Source organism: Pyrus communis, chromosome 8 (assembly GCF_041283825.1).
Source record: "Pyrus communis isolate YQ-2024b chromosome 8, ASM4128382v1, whole genome shotgun sequence".
NCBI classification, from domain to species: Eukaryota; Viridiplantae; Streptophyta; class Magnoliopsida; order Rosales; family Rosaceae; genus Pyrus; species Pyrus communis.
This window is the reverse complement of record NC_142572.1, coordinates 1,980,492-1,997,609: the sequence shown is the minus strand read 5'-3', so window position 1 is coordinate 1,997,609 and position 17,118 is coordinate 1,980,492. Positions and strand designations below refer to the sequence as shown.

Here is a 17,118-nt window from a genome sequence, read left to right as displayed (position 1 = left end):
ATTTCCTTTCTTTTGTGCTCCACTTTACTTCATTTCGTCAATTGAGTTTAACAGAGTTGAAAAAAAATGTTAGTGTTACTTACATGGGATATGCTCTTTGGTCTTTAGCATTGTTGAGGAAGGAATTTGGGGTAACTTTGCCTCTAATATGAAAACGAATCGAATAATTCAAAGAGCGCCTACATTGTCAACAAAACTAACGCCTCCAATCTAATTGCTGAAACAAGATAAAGTGAGACACGAAAAAAGAGTACAAACTAAACTACAGACTAAATTGAGATTTTATGTAATATATACGTGGCATAACCAAAAAAAAAAGAAACAGCAAACCATGATCAACTTAAACGGGCCGTTAATATTTTTTTTGGTTAACAACCATAAACAACTTAGCCGTTGAAATTAATCCGAGCTCTCTCACCAAAGCCCACCAATCAATTAATCCGAACTCTTGAAATTTGATCCAACAGCTACAAAAAGGGGGTCTCTTTAAAAGTTATAATAATTTTAGCCGTTAGATCAAATTTCAAGGGTCCGGATTAATTGATTAGTGGGCTTTGGTGGGAGAGATCTGGAGGGGATCTCTTCCCCCTTAAAGATCATCCATATGGAAATGACAAATTACCTTTAAAGTTGTTTAGTCACATGGGCAAAGCCGCTAAGGGACTAGAATAGTCTGTGGCCCATCATGCCTTTTTTTTTTCTTGCAATATTAATAGATGTTGCTGCTGCATATCAATTAAATACTTTTAAAATTTAAGTGTGTTCTTAATCCAAACCTTTTTTTTTTACATGCTAGGCTTCATTTTTCTCTCCATTTCTTTTATGGTGGTGCATTCTTCACTTCCCCTTCTTATTATACCAACTTTTAAAATTTAAGTGTGTTCTTGGTTAGATTCTGTACGCTGTATTGTCTTACTTTGAAGAGCACAAATTTGTGTCGAACCACGATAAAAACTGCGTCTCTTTTTCCTTCTGTATTTGCTGATGCCACCAGTCATTGTCCAAGCAAAATTGAATTGATTTTGTTTGTACGACATACTTCACCAATCTTGAAACTACCAAGCACTGGTCAACTTCATATCTTTAGGAACTCACTGAAGGAGTCTTTGCTGACGGGTTTGGGTCAGCTAAGGTAGGTTGTTCAAACCAGTTAATAGGTTGAAATAAAATCAGGAGAACAAGAATGTATACTACAACAGTAAGTGGAAGTGACACTAACAGCAACCCCTTTCACAATGTTGCCATCTTTCCTTCTGACCACCGATGCCAACTCCGTCGATTAGTTTTTGAGATTGCTTATGGAGTTGGTTTGCCAATCAAATTGACTTTGGAATTTGGAACCATTATCGGTCATTTGGTCTTTTTGCAAGAGTGTTAGTAGATTTTGATCTTGTGATTCTTTCGCCGTCTCAGATGCGGATTGAGTGGGACAATGATGACCTCACCACTGTCCCCATCAATCCACATCTGGGATGGCATCCATCAATCCACATCTGGGATGGCAGAGGAACCACAAGTTCAATTTTCTACCAACACCCTTACAAAAAGGCCAAATGACCATTTTTTTTTTTTTTTTTCCAAAACAAAAAGTTCTTTGTGGTAAAAGAAAAATTAACAAAATTTTTTTTGAAAATGGGGGATTGGTATGATGCTAGCGACTGGTATGAGGTTTCGTTGCTACCTTTCTACCAACTACTCTGTAGGATCATTGCTACTTTAGTAGCGACTGATTTTCAAAATAGTCACTAGCTACTTACCGATAGTTCTTTTGGAAAATTGGTAGGGAAGTACCGATCGTATTCTTTTCTATTTTATTTATTTATTTTCCCTTTTTTTTTTCTTTTTTCCATTGAATTTTTTTTCTTCATACATTAATTTATCTAGCTTATATTTATATCCTTGTTTTCGAGTGTTTTGACATGAATTTATAAGAAAATTCACCGAAATAAAATTAAACATAAAATTTCTTTATTATAATGAAAGATGATGATAACTTCAAGCAATTAATAGTATATCAGAGCATATTTAAAGACAACAATTAAAATATGAAATGATCGTCGTCTCCATAAAATTAGTTAGTTTATGACAATTGATGAAATGAAATCAACTGCTTGAAATGCTCCCAATCCTTCTCTTGCCCTCATAATCATCAGCGGTCATGGCAGCAACGGGATCAACCACTGACTCGTTCTTGACGGAAATGACAAGCCGATAGTTGATGTCTGCCACCACCTGAGTGTCGCCCCAGATGAATGGGCGAGGATCGATAGCGTAGTACTGATCTTTCCCTATTCCAACTTATTTATTTATCTTCTGCTTTTAAATTTTTTCATTTCAATTTTTTTTCATACGTTATTTTATTAGGAAAACTAACGAAAAGTCCTCAAAAACTTTAGTTTTTAATCAAAAGGACAAAATAAAAGTGTAAGTGAATAGTACCAGAAATGACTTTTCAAGGTAAAAATGTCATTAATGTTAAAAGCGAACAGTATCGGGATTGTTTCATTAAGATTCCCTATTTTATTTGGATAACCACTGTTAAACTCAAATATTTTTAATTTAGGTTTTAAATCATTGATTTCAAGTGTTTAAATATGAATCATAATAGATTTTTCAAGGAAAAATATATTTTGAAGAACATAAATATTATAGTTTGTTGTTATGGTAGAGAAATAAAACAAAATTAAAAAAAAATTAAAAAAATTAAAAAGGTGATCGGTATAATGATAGCGGTTGGTATCGGTTTCTGTAACTATTTTACCAGCGACTATTATGAGTAATGGTTGTTACTTGGCTAGCGATAGTTTCTTCATATATCGGTATCAAAGTACCGATCATATCTTTTTCTATTTTATTTATTTATTTTCTGTTTTTTTCTTTTTCCATTAAATTTTCTTTTCCTCCAACTTTACTTTATTTAGATTCAAATACCTTAGATTTGGATTTATATTCTTGTTTTCGAGTGTTTTGACATGGATTATAGTAAAGTCTTCACCGAAAATACATTTTGTAGAAAATGAAGATGATAATTTGGTGTTATAGTTTGGCGTCAATGTGGTTGGAGGATGTCAGGTTTTTACCACTGGTTTCAGAAGCTTGGATTCAATTTCATTTAATTGGTTCTCTTCTGTTTATTCTTTCAGCTAAGCTACAACTCTTAAGGGTAAGTTAAAAAGTTAGAATTGATACTCGTTTGGGAAATTTAACTCAAGTATTGATAATTCCTTGCAGAACTTGGATCAAATTCAAAATGAGATTGCTAGACTTGGTCCAAATGAGGACCGATTATCTCATGAGTATTTGGCTCAAGGTTAGGTTCATGAGACACTTCGTATTCAAGAAATTATGTTGAAAGACAAGTCTAGAGTTTGTTGGTTATCTATAGGGATCAAAATACGAAGTTCCTTCATTATATGGTCGATTAGTGAGTGCTTGGTGGTCAGCCAAAATGAGCGTGGTGTGGCCTGTTTTAGCTAAGGTTCCTTCGTGGACCGAGCCTTAAAATTGTCGGAGAGAAAACCTTAGGGTTTTGCACATTAGGGCTTACGAAACCCTAGCCCCATTTGGAGTGAGGTGCGGTGCCACACTTGGGACAACATGAGATGTCGTGGTGGCATTAATGCTAGGCACCGCAAGTCTTATAGTGGCGTTGGATGCTTGGATTGCCCTTTCTTTTGCGGTGGTGACAGTTTGGGAACCACCGCTCTTTGCAGTGTGGCGTGAGGCAATGGTGGTGGCACGACAGGACCTAAGGGTTGGGTCATGGGATCGGTTCCAACCAAGCGACATATGGCGCCAAATTCTGCGATGGTGCTGTCGTTGCTTTGGTGTTCCTGCTTGATGATCTTTGTGTTTCCACCATTCTTGAATGGAAGAAGAAATTGGAGACACAAGCTCCATGTTTGGAGTTTTGCTTTCGCTCAATTGGATGAAAAGTCGTGAGTGTTTTTCAAGGGCTCTTAATGAAACCACCAATTTGTGTAAGCAAATTTCCGCCTCAGATTGATTTGACGAAAACCTACACACACAAAGAAAAGAGAGAAATGGAGTTAGACTAACACCGGTGTGGTGTTAGCCAAATGGCCTCTGATGCCTAAGTTAGAAAAAGTGTAGGAAGTAATAAGAGTACGGTGAGATTTCTTGATTACTAAAATAAAGTGGCTGACCTTGGCTATTTATAGAAACTGAAAAGTTAACCCCCAACGTCCAGGTTTGTTGAACCTATTAGTGGAGTGTTACTTAGTCTGCACATTGATGTAGGAGTATTCCTCTTATATTCTTGGAAAATGCCTAAGAGAATCTTATCATGCTAAAAGAATGACAGGTAAGCCCATTACATGTAACGGTAATCTGCGCATGTCGCGTAGGGATCAACTTGGACCATTAAGTAGAAAGTTGAGAAGGAAATGGGCAAATACTTATTTTAGCTATAACTCTTGTACTCTACACAAAATCTCACTTTACCTCTACAGTCTATTTAGTCTCACTTTACCCAATGTGCTTTTCTTTTGCGCTCCACTTTACTTCATTTCGTCAATTGAGTTTAACAGAATTGAAGAAAAATGTTAGTTTTACTTATGCTTTTTCATCTTTAGCATGGTTGAAGAAGGAATTTGGGGTAACTTTGCCTCTACTATGAAAAATGAATCAAATAATTCAAAGAGCTCTTGCATTATCAACAAAAAATATGAAAAATGAATCAAATAATTCAAAGAGCTCTTGCATTGTCAACAAAACTAACGCCTCTAATCTAATTGCTGAAACGAGATAAAGTGGGACACAAAAAAAAAGTACAAACTAAACGACACAACTAAATTGAGATTTTATGTAATATTTACGTGGCATAAAAAAAAATAAAAAAAAAATAAAAAAAAATAAAAAGAGGCAGCAAACTATGAACAACCTAAACGGGCCCTTAGTATTTTTTTTTTGTCAACAACCATAAACAACTTGGGAATGTCCGCCGTTCTCATAAACAACCTCGTTACTGTCGTCCTTCGTCTTAAATGCCTCCCCCTCCATTCACTTTCTTAACACGGAGACAGAGACAGAGATCACCCCTCCTAAGCAATGTCGACCGCAGCTTCCTCCACCTCCTTCACTTGCCACTCCCCGCTCCTTCCCCGCCCAAATGCTCCATCCGGGATCTCTGTCGCCGTCGCGATTCCCAGGTGTCTGCCGCCGTTGCCGCATTTGAAAACTAAGAGGAGGAGTTCAACCACCACCTATTGCTCCGCCGACGCTGCGAAAGATAAAGATTCCACCCCCATTGAGCTCAGTAAGAACTGAACTGATTTTCTCTTTTCTGTTCTTTGATTTCTTTGATCATACCCCACTACAACTTCCATCTGTGCAGGATATGAGGCTTTTCCCACCGTCATGGACATCAATCAAATTCGTGATATTTTGCCTCACCGGTCAGTGCCTTTTTCTGCACCATTTCCTGCGAAATTTTGTTTCTTTTTCAAATAAAAAAGAGCGACCCTTGCGAGGGTCGGGAAACGTCTCTCGGATGCAGTCTTACCCTTGCAAAGAGGCTGTTTCCACGATTCGAATTCGTGACCTTTCGGTCACAAAAGAGCAACATTTCCGTTGCACCAAAGCTCGCCCTCGGTTTCTTTTCCAAATCATTTGAATTAGTTTGAGCCTACATTTTGTTTGATCGGGTTTTGGTGGTGGTTTAGGTTTCCGTTTCTGTTAGTGGATAGAGTGATTGAATACAATGCTGGAGTTTCAGCTGTTGCAATCAAGAATGTCACCATCAATGATAATTTCTTTCCTGGGCATTTCCCCGAGAGGCCGATTATGCCTGGTGTTCTCATGGTTGAGGTAATCCTTTTTTTCGTTATCAAACTAAACGATAGGCCGCTCTTTACATGCATTATCCTCAAACACTTCAAATAATAAGGTAGATTTGTGTGTGTGTGTATTGTATAAGTATATATTAGCAGAAACATGCTTGCATTAATAGAAGCAGCGTATGAAACTTGCAACATACGGACATGATTTCCGCTAATCTATCTAGAGTACTGATCTACAGCTAACAAAAATAATAGCAAGATTAGTGATATGTTAAAAGTGTAAAATTAATAGTGAATGTTAGAGAACTCCCGTGCAAAAACACTCATGCCAAGTTGTTGTACATGGTCCACTCTGCACAATTTTAAGCCTTTTCTTTTTCCTAAATCAAGGACATGTCAATGCTACTGAGATGGTGTCGCTGAGTGGCAGTAAGATGAAAACATGGGAGTAGATTTCACTTTGTATGTGTTTTAACATGAAGTTATTGTAAAAGATAGAGGACATTTGTGTAAATACCATATTTACGCGACTTGTCGGATACAACTGAGCGGCTAACTTGTATTGGCATTCTGTATAATGTTTAGGGATTGCCTGGTGGCTATGCCAGTTGATCATCAACTGAAAAGTTGACCAAGTTATCTTAATCCCAACTAGTTCGTATAGGATTCCAGGATAGTTGCAGATTTTCTTAATCCGAACTAGTCAAGAACTCAAGATGGTTCTGAATGGCTCAAATTGTAGTCCTCGGAAAGATATTTCCCAGGGTTATATTCTTATTCGGGGTGTTGTCATTTTGTCCTTGGACGGGAAGATGACATTGAATTTAGGGTGGCCGAGTGAAAACTCTTTACAGAATCTATTTCCCAGGCTTTCCGATATATCTAAGGTTTCATTATAAGACTATTTCTAGTCTTGTGAACTCTGTTGAAATATCCTTGAGTTGGGTTTTGGCTTTTGAAAGATTTTGGATCGGGTTTCTAAACTAGAGCATGTAGATTGGAGTCCTATAAATGAGAAGGAAGCTTGGTCAGAATGATCGTTTGAAGGAAGAGTTTGCTGGTGCAATATTTGAGTGTGGCAGTAAGAAATCATCTGGACTGGACAGCATTTATTTGGCAGTTTTTAAGGATTGAAGGGAAGTGGTTATGGAGGATCTTGATGTTTCCATGAGTCTTTGCAATAGAGTTGTGAATTATTGTACTACTTTGACCTATATAATTCGATCCCTAAGAAACCTTGTTGTGAACGACTTCTGTCCTATCAACTGATCTGGTTTATGATGCGTTATTAATGTTGTCTTGGATCCTCTCTTCTTGATAGAAGCGTCTGTGCTATCCAAGATTCTGGGGTTTTTCTTGCAAGTTTTTCTGTCTTTCTATTCTCTATAACCCAAGTTATCCCAGCTTTGGTCCTTGCAAGTTTATAGTTGTTTTTCTTTGGCTGATAGCTGATTGCAATATCGATTCATGTGATGTGCTTCGGAATACAATGCCGTGCGCTAAATTATAGCACATTGCAATATCAATTCATGTGATACCATCCTGTAATCTTAACAAAAAGATAACGCATATTGCTGCAGTTGACTAAGTTTCCCGTTAGCACTTGGCTGTTGTGTTTAGATTAGTAATGATACATGTCAATGCTTGTTGTATCTAGGCAATGGCACAAGTTGGTGGCTTGGTTATGCTACAACCGGAAGTGGGAGGCTCTCGTGACACTTTCTTTTTTGCTGGAATTGACAAAGTTAGATTCAGGAAACCAGTGATTGCCGGTGACACATTAGTGATGAGAATGACGCTTATTAAGTTGCAGAAACGCTTTGGAATCGCAAAGATGGAAGGCAAGGCCTACGTTGGAGGTGAAGTCGTATGTGAGGGAGAGTTTCTGATGGCTACTGGTACCGGTGGTGACTGATCTCAAATTTTTCGATAATTTCATTGCTAAAATTGGTTTCATGTATTCTTCACTTGACTCGTACTATTTTTTCTTCTCGCTTTATATTTTAGAATAATACTTGGCTACTCAAAGATGAGTAGGAACTTCTACTCAAAATTCTTAGTATTTTAATCACAGAGCTTTGTGTTTATAATCAGAACCGTTCATACAATCAATCACACTGTAAAGATCATCTTTGCAAAACATAAATTAAAACTAAGGTCGTTTAGTCAATCTATTGTAGCAAATACATAAACGGTTTGTAATGCTTTTACCAATATCGTTCATTTGTTTTTAAACAGTTTGATGACTAAACAATCTTAGTTTTAATTGATTTTTTGCAGAGGCGATCTTTATTTATAATATGAACGGTTTTGATTATAAACACGAAGTTCTACAAATTGACAACGAACAATTTTGAGAAATTTTAAGTAGGAGTTCCTACTCATCTTTGAGTAGCCAATTATTGTTCTTATTTTTATCCACGTGTAAACGTTTTGGCAGTTTAAATTGTGTTTAAGAGATTTTTATGGTTAATGCTTGCCATGATTACGAAGACAAGATGTCGTTAACGACACTTAAGTAGCAATTAAATTGAAAAGCATAAAAAAAAAAAAAGGGTAATTAGTTATATCTACATATTGAAAAGTAAATGCCAAATGGTTTACAAGCCAAGAGCACCAAGGGGCGTCTTTCCTTGCCCAGCTTCAAAGTAGAAAATGAGCATAGCCACCATAGCAAGCCTTGCATGCTTAATCTCAGCCAGTTTCAGTCTCTCCAACTTTTCGCCATCTGGAACGTAAACCCCGTCCTGGATGGAGCCGGCGAAGCCCAAGGGGTCGAAGAACTTGCCACCCGGGTAGCCTTGCTCTCCGGTGGCGTTGGCGAAGTTCTCCGAGGTCTTGGACCAAGGTGTGGCCCACTCGACGGACTGGGACTCAGGGTTGTAGAAGTCCACCCATCTCTTGCTTTCCACCCATCCCATGAGCAAGAGCTGAGTGCCGAGCAGTGAGCCGAAGGAGAAGGGTGAGATGGCACTGGGGTCAGCTCCGGCTTCGAACCATGGGATACCACTCCACGCCTGGCCAACAAAGATGCCAACGACTGCCGCCATTGCCCACCGGCCGTGGATGAGCTCCGCCTCTCTGTACCACTTGAGGAACGCCGGGTCCTTGCCTAGTCCTAGTGGGTCAAAACCGTAGTCACCTGGAAGCCTGCACGCGTATATCAGACCAGATTCATACATGTATCTGTGACAAACTTAGAATTATAATGTGGTTGATAATATATGAAACTCACGAGCCATCGAGCCACTCGGGATCGATGAAGTTGCCGCCGCCTTTAACCGCCGGGATCCAAGACTTCTTTGCCGCAGCAGCAACCACAATGAACCTCTTAGGAGTAGGAGAAGCACCGCCAACCCTGCTTCCAACGGTGGCAGCAGAGAGCAAGACCTGACTTCTCTTGCCTCCACATAAGAAGGCTGCCGAGTTCAACCCGTTGAGGACTGCACCAGTGGTTGCCGCCATCTCTCTCTCTCTCTCTCTCTCTCTCTCTCTCTCACTAAGCAAAAACAGAGACTCAGAGAGTTTTTCTGGTGGCAATGAATGTTTGAGAGTTATTTGGGTGGTGGTGTTTTATCACCTTGAGCTTTAGAGAGAGAGAGAGAGAGAGAGAGAGAGAGAGAGAGTGGAGAGGAGAGAGAATCTAGAGGGTGACGTTGGGAGGAGCCAGCTAGGATAAAGAAATCTGACTAGGTTGTGTTAGATAGATTTCGGACCAATGAGACTAGTCCTCCATCCGCATGCATGCATTGCCGCCAACCACGTGGACTACCACTTTGTCTTCGTGCCACTACCTCCACAGGCTAAGGTAACAAAATATCATTAAGGTCCTTGCAAAATGATGGAATTATGTCATCCACGATAATGTGCTGAAAAGTATAACCAAATGGTCCAAAATGACAGCTACTTCTGATTTTTTATTATTTTTTTTTCTCGTTTTCTACCCCGCATTTTGTTATTCTTTTAGATTAAGCCCACATTTAAACTTTGTAGCGTGTGCTTGTGACCAAATAAGACCAGAGACACCGCATGATGTCTCTATGTGCATCTATAGCTTATCTCGATACCAATCGATAAACCACTAGTATTAGGAATAAGCATTTCTGATGTGTTATTGTCTTGTGTACAATGTCATATGACGTTCTATGCCAATACAATAAAAACATATGAACAAAAACTTACATATAATTTATTCTATTAACACAAAACGTCGTTGAATAGACATATCCAAGTTTTTTTCCCTTAAACATCCGTGCCACGTGAGCACATGTGACTTGGCGGGCGAGAGTCATTCTCACCCATTAATTACTACCCAAGCAATATCCACAACAGATAATGTCTTTCACTCACTACCCCTCTCTCGAGGTATTGTATCGCACGGTTCACCGTTGTGTGATATTCTGTGCTAATTATGCAATGATTTATATTATTGGCACAAAATACTATTATGATAGTAAACTCGTATCATATAAATTGTTCTCCCTTGTCTCAATGTCATGAAAAAACCAATATTAAAAAAAATAAAAAAAAAAAGACAATATGAATTGTGCAACATGCATTTGGGACCTTGGCACTATAAATAAACAAATGTATGTGCAGATTGCCCAATCTGATCGACATAATAATAATAATAACATAAGAAAAATGGGTAATCCTTTCGTGAGAAGCGGGTTGAGCTTCTCCCCCATGTTTCCAACCCACATTCTCCCGCCGCTTAAACCCTTGCACGAAACAGTCCTCACTAGAATTCCGATTGGATTCCCGAAGCCCCGGCCGACGCTTCCGCCGCACTCCTCCTCCTCCTCCTCCTCCTCAAACTTTGATATCATTTCCACAAGCGGTATGTGGCTTGCCAATTTTCTCAGGAAACAAACAGAGTATTAATTACTAGTGTTATTTATATAATTCCTTTATGAATTGTGTGTGACAGAGTCGGGAGATGGTAGCTTTCTCTTCCGCTTTGGGGACAAGAGCGAGAAATCTGTTGCCACTGAAACAGAGATTGATGCTCGTAGTCATCTGGAGGATCCTGTGCAAGATTCAGAATTGAGCCAAACATTGTTGGGAAGCACAGGAAGTGGAGCTGGTGGCGGTGGTGGCGGTGCAGGTGCGGAGGAGAATGTTATTGATGCCGTTTCAGTGACGAGCACCGACAATTCGACTCACGGTGGTGTAGGTGAAGAAGCCACAACCACAATCACAATCACAATCACAACCACAGCAGATGAAAATCAGGTCAGCAATGAAACTCATGCTTATCCAGCAATTGGCGGCGCCACGGAGGCCGAGAATGCTGTTAATGTGGTTGCAGTGACGAGCACTGGCAATGCGACTGCTGGTGGTGGTGGTGAAGAAAGCACAATTAGAATTACAACCGCAACCACAGCAGATCAAACTCAAGTCAGCAATGAAATCCATGCTTTTGAAGCAAGTGGCTGTGACGGAGCCGCAAAGGCCGAGGAGAATGCTGTTGATGCGGTTTCAGTGACGAGCATGGAAGATGCAACTGGCGGCAGTGGTGGTGAACAAACCACAACCACAGCAGATGAGACTCAAGTCTCCTTCGTGGTTAGTAAAACTAATTAACTCTTGATTCTTGCATTGCCTCACTTGTTTAAGAACTTTTGAATTGGTCAGCTATTTCGCAATCCTAGTCGAAATATAGACTACCACACCCACACCCACACCACATATATATTTGTAGATAAATAGATACATGGATAGATAGATATGGAACACAATCATGATATTGATAAATGTCCAGCAGGGATGCTTGACTAGGTTTTAAATGCTGTATGTGAATATTTTTGAAAACTGAGAATCTTTCCAAGAAATGGATTAGCTTTAAGTTTTCTGTTTCTAAAGGGACTTGAAGAATCTAGTGCAAGGACTGTCTACGGTGTTCTTTCCTTCGTCTGTTGCACGCCGTTAAGGACGATTGATATGGGCTTCTTGTCAAGATATATACTAGTTAGTAGTAAGGTTTTGCAAGGCGACTCCCGTATCCCTTTTTTGGTTTTTATGGCTCGAGAGGAATATTACTGCATTTTAACGAGTGCAGCATTGTTTTGCCCAGAGCTGAGATCAATGTTAAAGTTTTCAGATGGTTTTTGAGGGGATCTTCTATGCTGTTTTTAAACCAACTGGGTATCTCAAGTGATTAAGGTCATGGAGCTAATTTCTAATTTGAATTTTGGATTCAGAAAGCTTTCAAAGTCCTACAATCTTTCATTTCATCTTTGTTACATAAATGAAACTTAGTGAAATTTATTTTCCAAATTTTGTCTGCGTTGTTCTCTCTTTTATACTTCCAGTTCTTTTGGATGGCACCTGGTTTGTGCCTTTTTGCGAATTAGTCATTACCGTAAACGTGTACATTACACTAGTAGATATATGAAAACTCAGCTGTGGGGGGAGCTGTATTTTGTTTTATAAGACCTCAAGACAAGAGATGTCTGGATTAAATCTAAGCCTTCAATTTGCACGTACATGCACGCCTGCACAAATGTTATACATGTTTTCTTAATTTATAGCCCAACTCAAGTTGGCAGCTGGATCATTTGGCACATATTTGTTTTTTTTTTTTTATTTCTTTTTTTTAGTCTGGCACATCACACAGTTCTTTCATGTTAAGGACCTCACGTGCTTTTGTTTTATCTTGTACATAGTTAGCCGAGAATGCCCCTTCCACAAAGTCAGAAGATGAATTCACAGAGGGCGAAGCACATAGAAGTGACGTTTCAGGAGTATCAACTTCTAAGATAGTGGAATTCCATGCAGTTGAAGGCGCTTCTGATGGGTATGCTAGTTTTTTCTCTTGATATACCTCAAATAATCTCCATCTATTATTTCTGCTTTTGAAGTTCATCTGCTTCTAAAATTTAATTCTGTATGAAAAATGCAAGGACAATAGAAATCACCAGAGGAGTTAAAAAGTGGTGCAGCTGTCTGTGTACAATAGGTGCACGGACAAGGATAGCATGAGTTTATTTGTTGTACCAAATCGGTTCTTGGTAATGTTGGTGAAGGGATTAGATTTTGGGAAAAGCCTGGCTCGATGTTTTTGTTCATGCTTTGTTTTCCCTGAGGATTTTCATCAATAAAGCGTGCTAGGACAGCTGACCGTTTCTTTCTTTCACAGGGAGGACGTTTCTGCAGCTGTTCTTCAACTATCTTCTGGTGCTGCTTTATTACCCCATCCCTCAAAGGTATCTTCTCAAGTTTTAAATGTAGTCGTAGTACACATAATTTATATAACTTTTGGATAATTCAGAGTGGTACCTAATATTGACACTTTTATTTTCTTTTTTGATAAGAAACTCAAAACTTTTATTTTCGTTTATGGATACCACCAACTTGATGTGCATATGCATACGCATGTCTTATGTGGCATATGAAGTGGACATAATAACTCGTGTTGGCTAATAGCAGTATGGTGTCTATCAATGCATTGAATTGTTTGTAGGTAGACACTAGACATGCACACATATCTAACCCACAGGTGCACATTGGATAAATGAGCTTTATGTTCGGTTTGTCTTGAATTCACTCTTGTCTATTTATACGCTGCTACACACACACATATATACATGCAAATCTGTGTGCACACACACAATACTTACTTGACCTTTGGCATGCATTTACTATAACTGTAAATAATTCAAGAATTAATAAATTCCAGGCATTGACAGGTGGGGAGGATGCTTACTTTGTTGCTGGCCAAAACTGGTTAGGTGTGGCTGATGGAGTGGGTCAGTGGTCACTAGAAGGTATCACCACCTTGAAGTTTAATTTTGCACGATAAATAGTGTTAGGAATATTGGATGGCCATACCTATATCTCAGTGTATTAGACTAACAGATTCTTTTCCAAACACTACCACTAGTTAGCCCACTTATTTTATCGCTGAAGCCAAATGTTTTTACTTATTTATCAAATATAGCTGTTAAATTATTCACTTCTGATTACACAATGTGACGTTAAACCTGTTTGCATGTGGGTGCATCCTTGTGTCTTTTTGTGTGCACGTTTTTGGTTCAGTGTTCCCATAATTGTTGAATAATTGATAGCCTGATAGCCATACTTATATCTCAATCTCAATAGTCCTTTTTTTCCCGTGGTTTGACTAGCAGATTTTTTTTTCTAAAATCTACTGCTAGTTGAGCCACTTATTTCATCATGGAAGGCAAGGGAAAAAGATAAATGTTTCTTCTTATTTATGCAATATGCCTGTTAATTATCCACCTCTGTATAGACAAAATATAGGCTAAATTTGTTATACTTTGCTCCTTATATATTAGGGGTTAATCCTGGACTATATGCTCGTGAACTCATGGAGAATTGTGAAAGGTTCATATCCGATTGTAAAGGTTTACCATTGACTGAACCAGCAGAAGTCCTTATTAGAGGCTCATCAAATACAAAATCTCCTGGATCATCCACGGTTTTGGTCGCTTATTTTGATGGTCAGGTATGAACTTTTCCTTACCTAAGATTATTATTTATGGGTCTTTCGTAAGGAAGTACCCATGAGAGAGGAACTAGAAGGGTGAATTGGACAAATCCAAAATTAACATGCTAATACCTTAAACAAGTGCTTGTTTACTTTTATACGGCCCAAGTGAACAAAGGTCATAGAAAGATTTTATTTTGTGTTATATATTAACATTGAGGGCGAGCCTTGGCACAACAGAAATGTTGCTCCTTTCCTTTGTGACCAAAAGGTCACGGATAGTCGTGGAAACAGTCTCTTTGCAAAGCAAGGGTAAGGCTGTGTACGACAGATGTTCCTCCCCAGACCCTCACAAAGCGGGGAGCCTTATTGGCGTGGGGTCACCCTTTCTATATTAACATTCTTGCAGTTCTCCTTTTTTTATAGATGATTTTTATTTATTCCGTGTTCTCTACCGTTCTCATAGTATTTCCAGATGATTGTGAGAAATTTCCATTAGCTGGCATGTCTATACATCCGCCTTGGTACAATATTTTTTTGGGCTATCCATAATTAAGCCCTTCATGCTTACATAGTCTATAAAAAGACACTCTACAACCCAACCTTTATTAAAAACCCCATTTTGACATTTCAACCAGCTCAAACTAATTTAAGTGCCATGTAAACACTAAAAATTTACAGTTGGGGTTTCTTCTCCCATGAGGGTGGTATTACTAATTATATATAGTTTTTTCTTCCTCTTATAGCATTTTAGGGTGTTCTTTCCTAAACCATGGTTTGGTTATTGCATATGACAACCTTAAAATGTAATATTTTAAAGTTTTGATTTTCAAGGGTAATGAAAATTTGCTTTTGCAGGCTCTCCATGTGGCCAACATTGGAAACTCGGGATTCATCATAATTAGAAATGGTGCTGTCTTTGAAAAATCGTCACCAATGGTTCACGCGTTCAATTTTCCAGTACGGATTGAAAGAGGTGATGATCCCTCAGAACTTATAGAGGTACGTGTTTTAAAAATTTATTGCCATTACGTGCCCAACAAAATTTTCCAATTTGACTCCTGATATGTTATCAATCTTAAGAAGTAGATCTGAACTTCCCCCCCACCCCCCCTGTCCGTGAAAGATGATGGCGGTGTGTTTTAATTTTCAATTATACCAACTCTTCTTGCAACTTGACTGTCTTACATGATGAAAGAGATTACGCTAACAAGAATAATCTGTTCTCAGAAATACCGAATTGATTTGGATGAGGGCGATGTGGTTGTCACTGCAACAGATGGCCTCTTCAACAACTTGTATGAGCAAGAGATCACCTCAATTGTGTCGAAGTCACTGCAAACCGGGTTGGAACTACAGGTGCACATCTCAATGGTTTTCTTGTCTATATTTCTTTTTCGTAAGCTTCATTGAAAGGGAATCCGAAAAAAGAAAAGAACTGTCATGCATTCACTTAAATGTGCCATAGACATTGCAGAAAGGGCATTTGGACAAAAGCATATGTGGCTTGATAATGGCGGTGCCACTTCTTTTGGTTCAATAACTTTTATACTTATGATTACCGAATTTATCAGCAAAACAGAATATTCTTTAGAATACAAACCTATGACTCCATCTTGAGCTAGGAAAACATTATTTCTGGCAAAACAGATAGCTTTATTTGTTGTAACGGTTTCTTATATCCAATTTCTTTTTGTTGTCTCCGTATGTGCATCTATTCAAAGGACATAGCAGAGGTCTTGGCTACTAGTGCACAAGAGTTGGGGCGATCTAAATCTACAGGGAGCCCATTTGCTGATGCAGCCAAGGCATCTGGGTATGCCGGATATAATGGCGGCAAGCTTGATGATGTGGTCGTTATCCTGTCACATGTAGAAAAGAAACCCATCGGTACTTTACGGTAAGTACATATGTATATGTATATATGTGTGCACACGAGTACGTGCTTGTGTATTTATTTATCTGTGTTTTGTATCATTTGTTTCAATTGCGAAATACCGAAAGGAAACTAATATCATTTGTATCTTCTGTATAAAAAAAGTAGTGTGTCTAAAGCAATTGTGGTGTCAAAGTTCCGGTCCTTGATTATGTCAGTGAGTGGCTAATGTGGAAGCTTTGAAGTTCTCTTTTAAATGAAAACTCTTGGCTTGTGCATATATGGATATAGAATAGGAAATTGTTTCATGCATTTAATTTATGAAAGAAAATGATTTCCGCACGTCATTTTTTTTACCAGTATTGGAACTGGGGTGAAAAAAATGTTTTATGATGTAGATTTATGAGATTTTAAAATTTAGCTTTATTTTGGAATTATTGTCATTTTTTGGAAACATGAATTGATTTGCCCCCCTTCAGATATCAGGCTCAACAAGGTTGAGTAAATCTTATATGCCGGAATTGTGTAAGCGGGAAAAGGATCCTTGCCATGTCCTTTTCTTAGAGATCCCGTGATCTCACCCGTTCATTGTATATCGTGCAGTTGGATTCTTTTTCCTAGAGATCACGGGACCCCGGATCCTTTTTCGTGTAAGCGTGCCACTAAGAAAATGAATAGTATTGGACTGTAAAAGTTATTTAGCTGGTCAATTTAACGTGTTTGATAACTATTTTGATAAATATCAGTTTCCAAATTTTAGTTTAGTTTTTATTATTTTGAAAATTGAAAAATCGCTTGGTCTACTCTCAATTTTGAAAAAAGATGAAAACTAAAAAACTGAAAATTAAACTGAAACGAAATGATTATTCTAACTTTTAGTTTTTGATATTGCTTCTTTGGATTTAGCGTTGGAGGCACAAAACTAGTCCTTTCTTGGCGCTTCAAGCTGTTTGAAAATTTGACTAGTGTGATCATTGGGTTTTAGGAAG

The 17,118-nt window shown here is 38.4% G+C and overlaps 3 protein-coding genes across 4 annotated transcripts; 2 read left to right on the top strand and 1 right to left on the bottom strand.

Moving 5' to 3' along the window:
- Positions 1–4,943: 4,943 nt before the first annotated feature.
- Positions 4,944–8,274, top strand: LOC137717486 (uncharacterized). Its single transcript, XM_068456869.2, has 4 exons — positions 4,944–5,278; positions 5,357–5,417; positions 5,685–5,829; positions 7,459–8,274. The coding sequence occupies exons 1-4, from the start codon at positions 5,071–5,073 to the stop codon at positions 7,714–7,716; spliced, it is 672 nt and encodes a 223-aa protein (XP_068312970.2). The 5' UTR covers positions 4,944–5,070; the 3' UTR covers positions 7,717–8,274.
- A 28-nt stretch (positions 8,275–8,302) lies between these two features.
- On the bottom strand, positions 8,303–9,492 carry LOC137717485 (chlorophyll a-b binding protein CP24 10A, chloroplastic). The gene is made up of 2 exons (XM_068456868.2): positions 9,037–9,492; positions 8,303–8,951 (listed from the first exon to the last, which is right to left on the bottom strand). The coding sequence occupies exons 1-2, from the start codon at positions 9,264–9,266 to the stop codon at positions 8,402–8,404; spliced, it is 780 nt and encodes a 259-aa protein (XP_068312969.2). The 5' UTR covers positions 9,267–9,492; the 3' UTR covers positions 8,303–8,401.
- A 913-nt stretch (positions 9,493–10,405) lies between these two features.
- Positions 10,406–16,407, top strand: LOC137718200 (uncharacterized). 2 transcript variants are annotated; one of them, XR_015965232.1, is made up of 9 exons: positions 10,406–10,641; positions 10,732–11,369; positions 12,470–12,600; positions 12,943–13,009; positions 13,483–13,570; positions 14,102–14,271; positions 15,112–15,229; positions 15,484–15,612; positions 15,978–16,407. XR_015965232.1 is itself a non-coding variant. In XM_068457703.2 (9 exons), the coding sequence occupies exons 1-9, from the start codon at positions 10,446–10,448 to the stop codon at positions 16,155–16,157; spliced, it is 1,743 nt and encodes a 580-aa protein (XP_068313804.2). In that variant the 5' UTR covers positions 10,408–10,445; the 3' UTR covers positions 16,158–16,407. The 2 variants fall into 2 exon arrangements, 1 of the variants encoding a protein (XP_068313804.2); XM_068457703.2 differs by having other exon boundaries at positions 10,408–10,641; positions 15,112–15,255.
- The last annotated feature ends 711 nt before the right edge of the window (positions 16,408–17,118 follow it).

Coding starts and splice junctions, on each gene's coding strand:
- LOC137717485 (XM_068456868.2), bottom strand. CDS start 9,266: ATGGCGGCAACCACTGGTGCAGTCCTCAACGGGTTGAACTCGGCAGCC. Junction 8,952..9,036: donor CCCGAGTGGCTCGATGGCTC/GTGAGTTTCATA, acceptor ATACGCGTGCAG/GCTTCCAGGTGACTACGGTT.
- LOC137718200 (XM_068457703.2), top strand. CDS start 10,446: ATGGGTAATCCTTTCGTGAGAAGCGGGTTGAGCTTCTCCCCCATGTTT. Junction 10,642..10,731: donor TGATATCATTTCCACAAGCG/GTATGTGGCTTG, acceptor TGTGTGTGACAG/AGTCGGGAGATGGTAGCTTT. Junction 13,010..13,482: donor TATTACCCCATCCCTCAAAG/GTATCTTCTCAA, acceptor AATAAATTCCAG/GCATTGACAGGTGGGGAGGA.
- LOC137717486 (XM_068456869.2), top strand. CDS start 5,071: ATGTCGACCGCAGCTTCCTCCACCTCCTTCACTTGCCACTCCCCGCTC. Junction 5,279..5,356: donor TTCCACCCCCATTGAGCTCA/GTAAGAACTGAA, acceptor CCATCTGTGCAG/GATATGAGGCTTTTCCCACC. Junction 5,830..7,458: donor CTGGTGTTCTCATGGTTGAG/GTAATCCTTTTT, acceptor TGTTGTATCTAG/GCAATGGCACAAGTTGGTGG.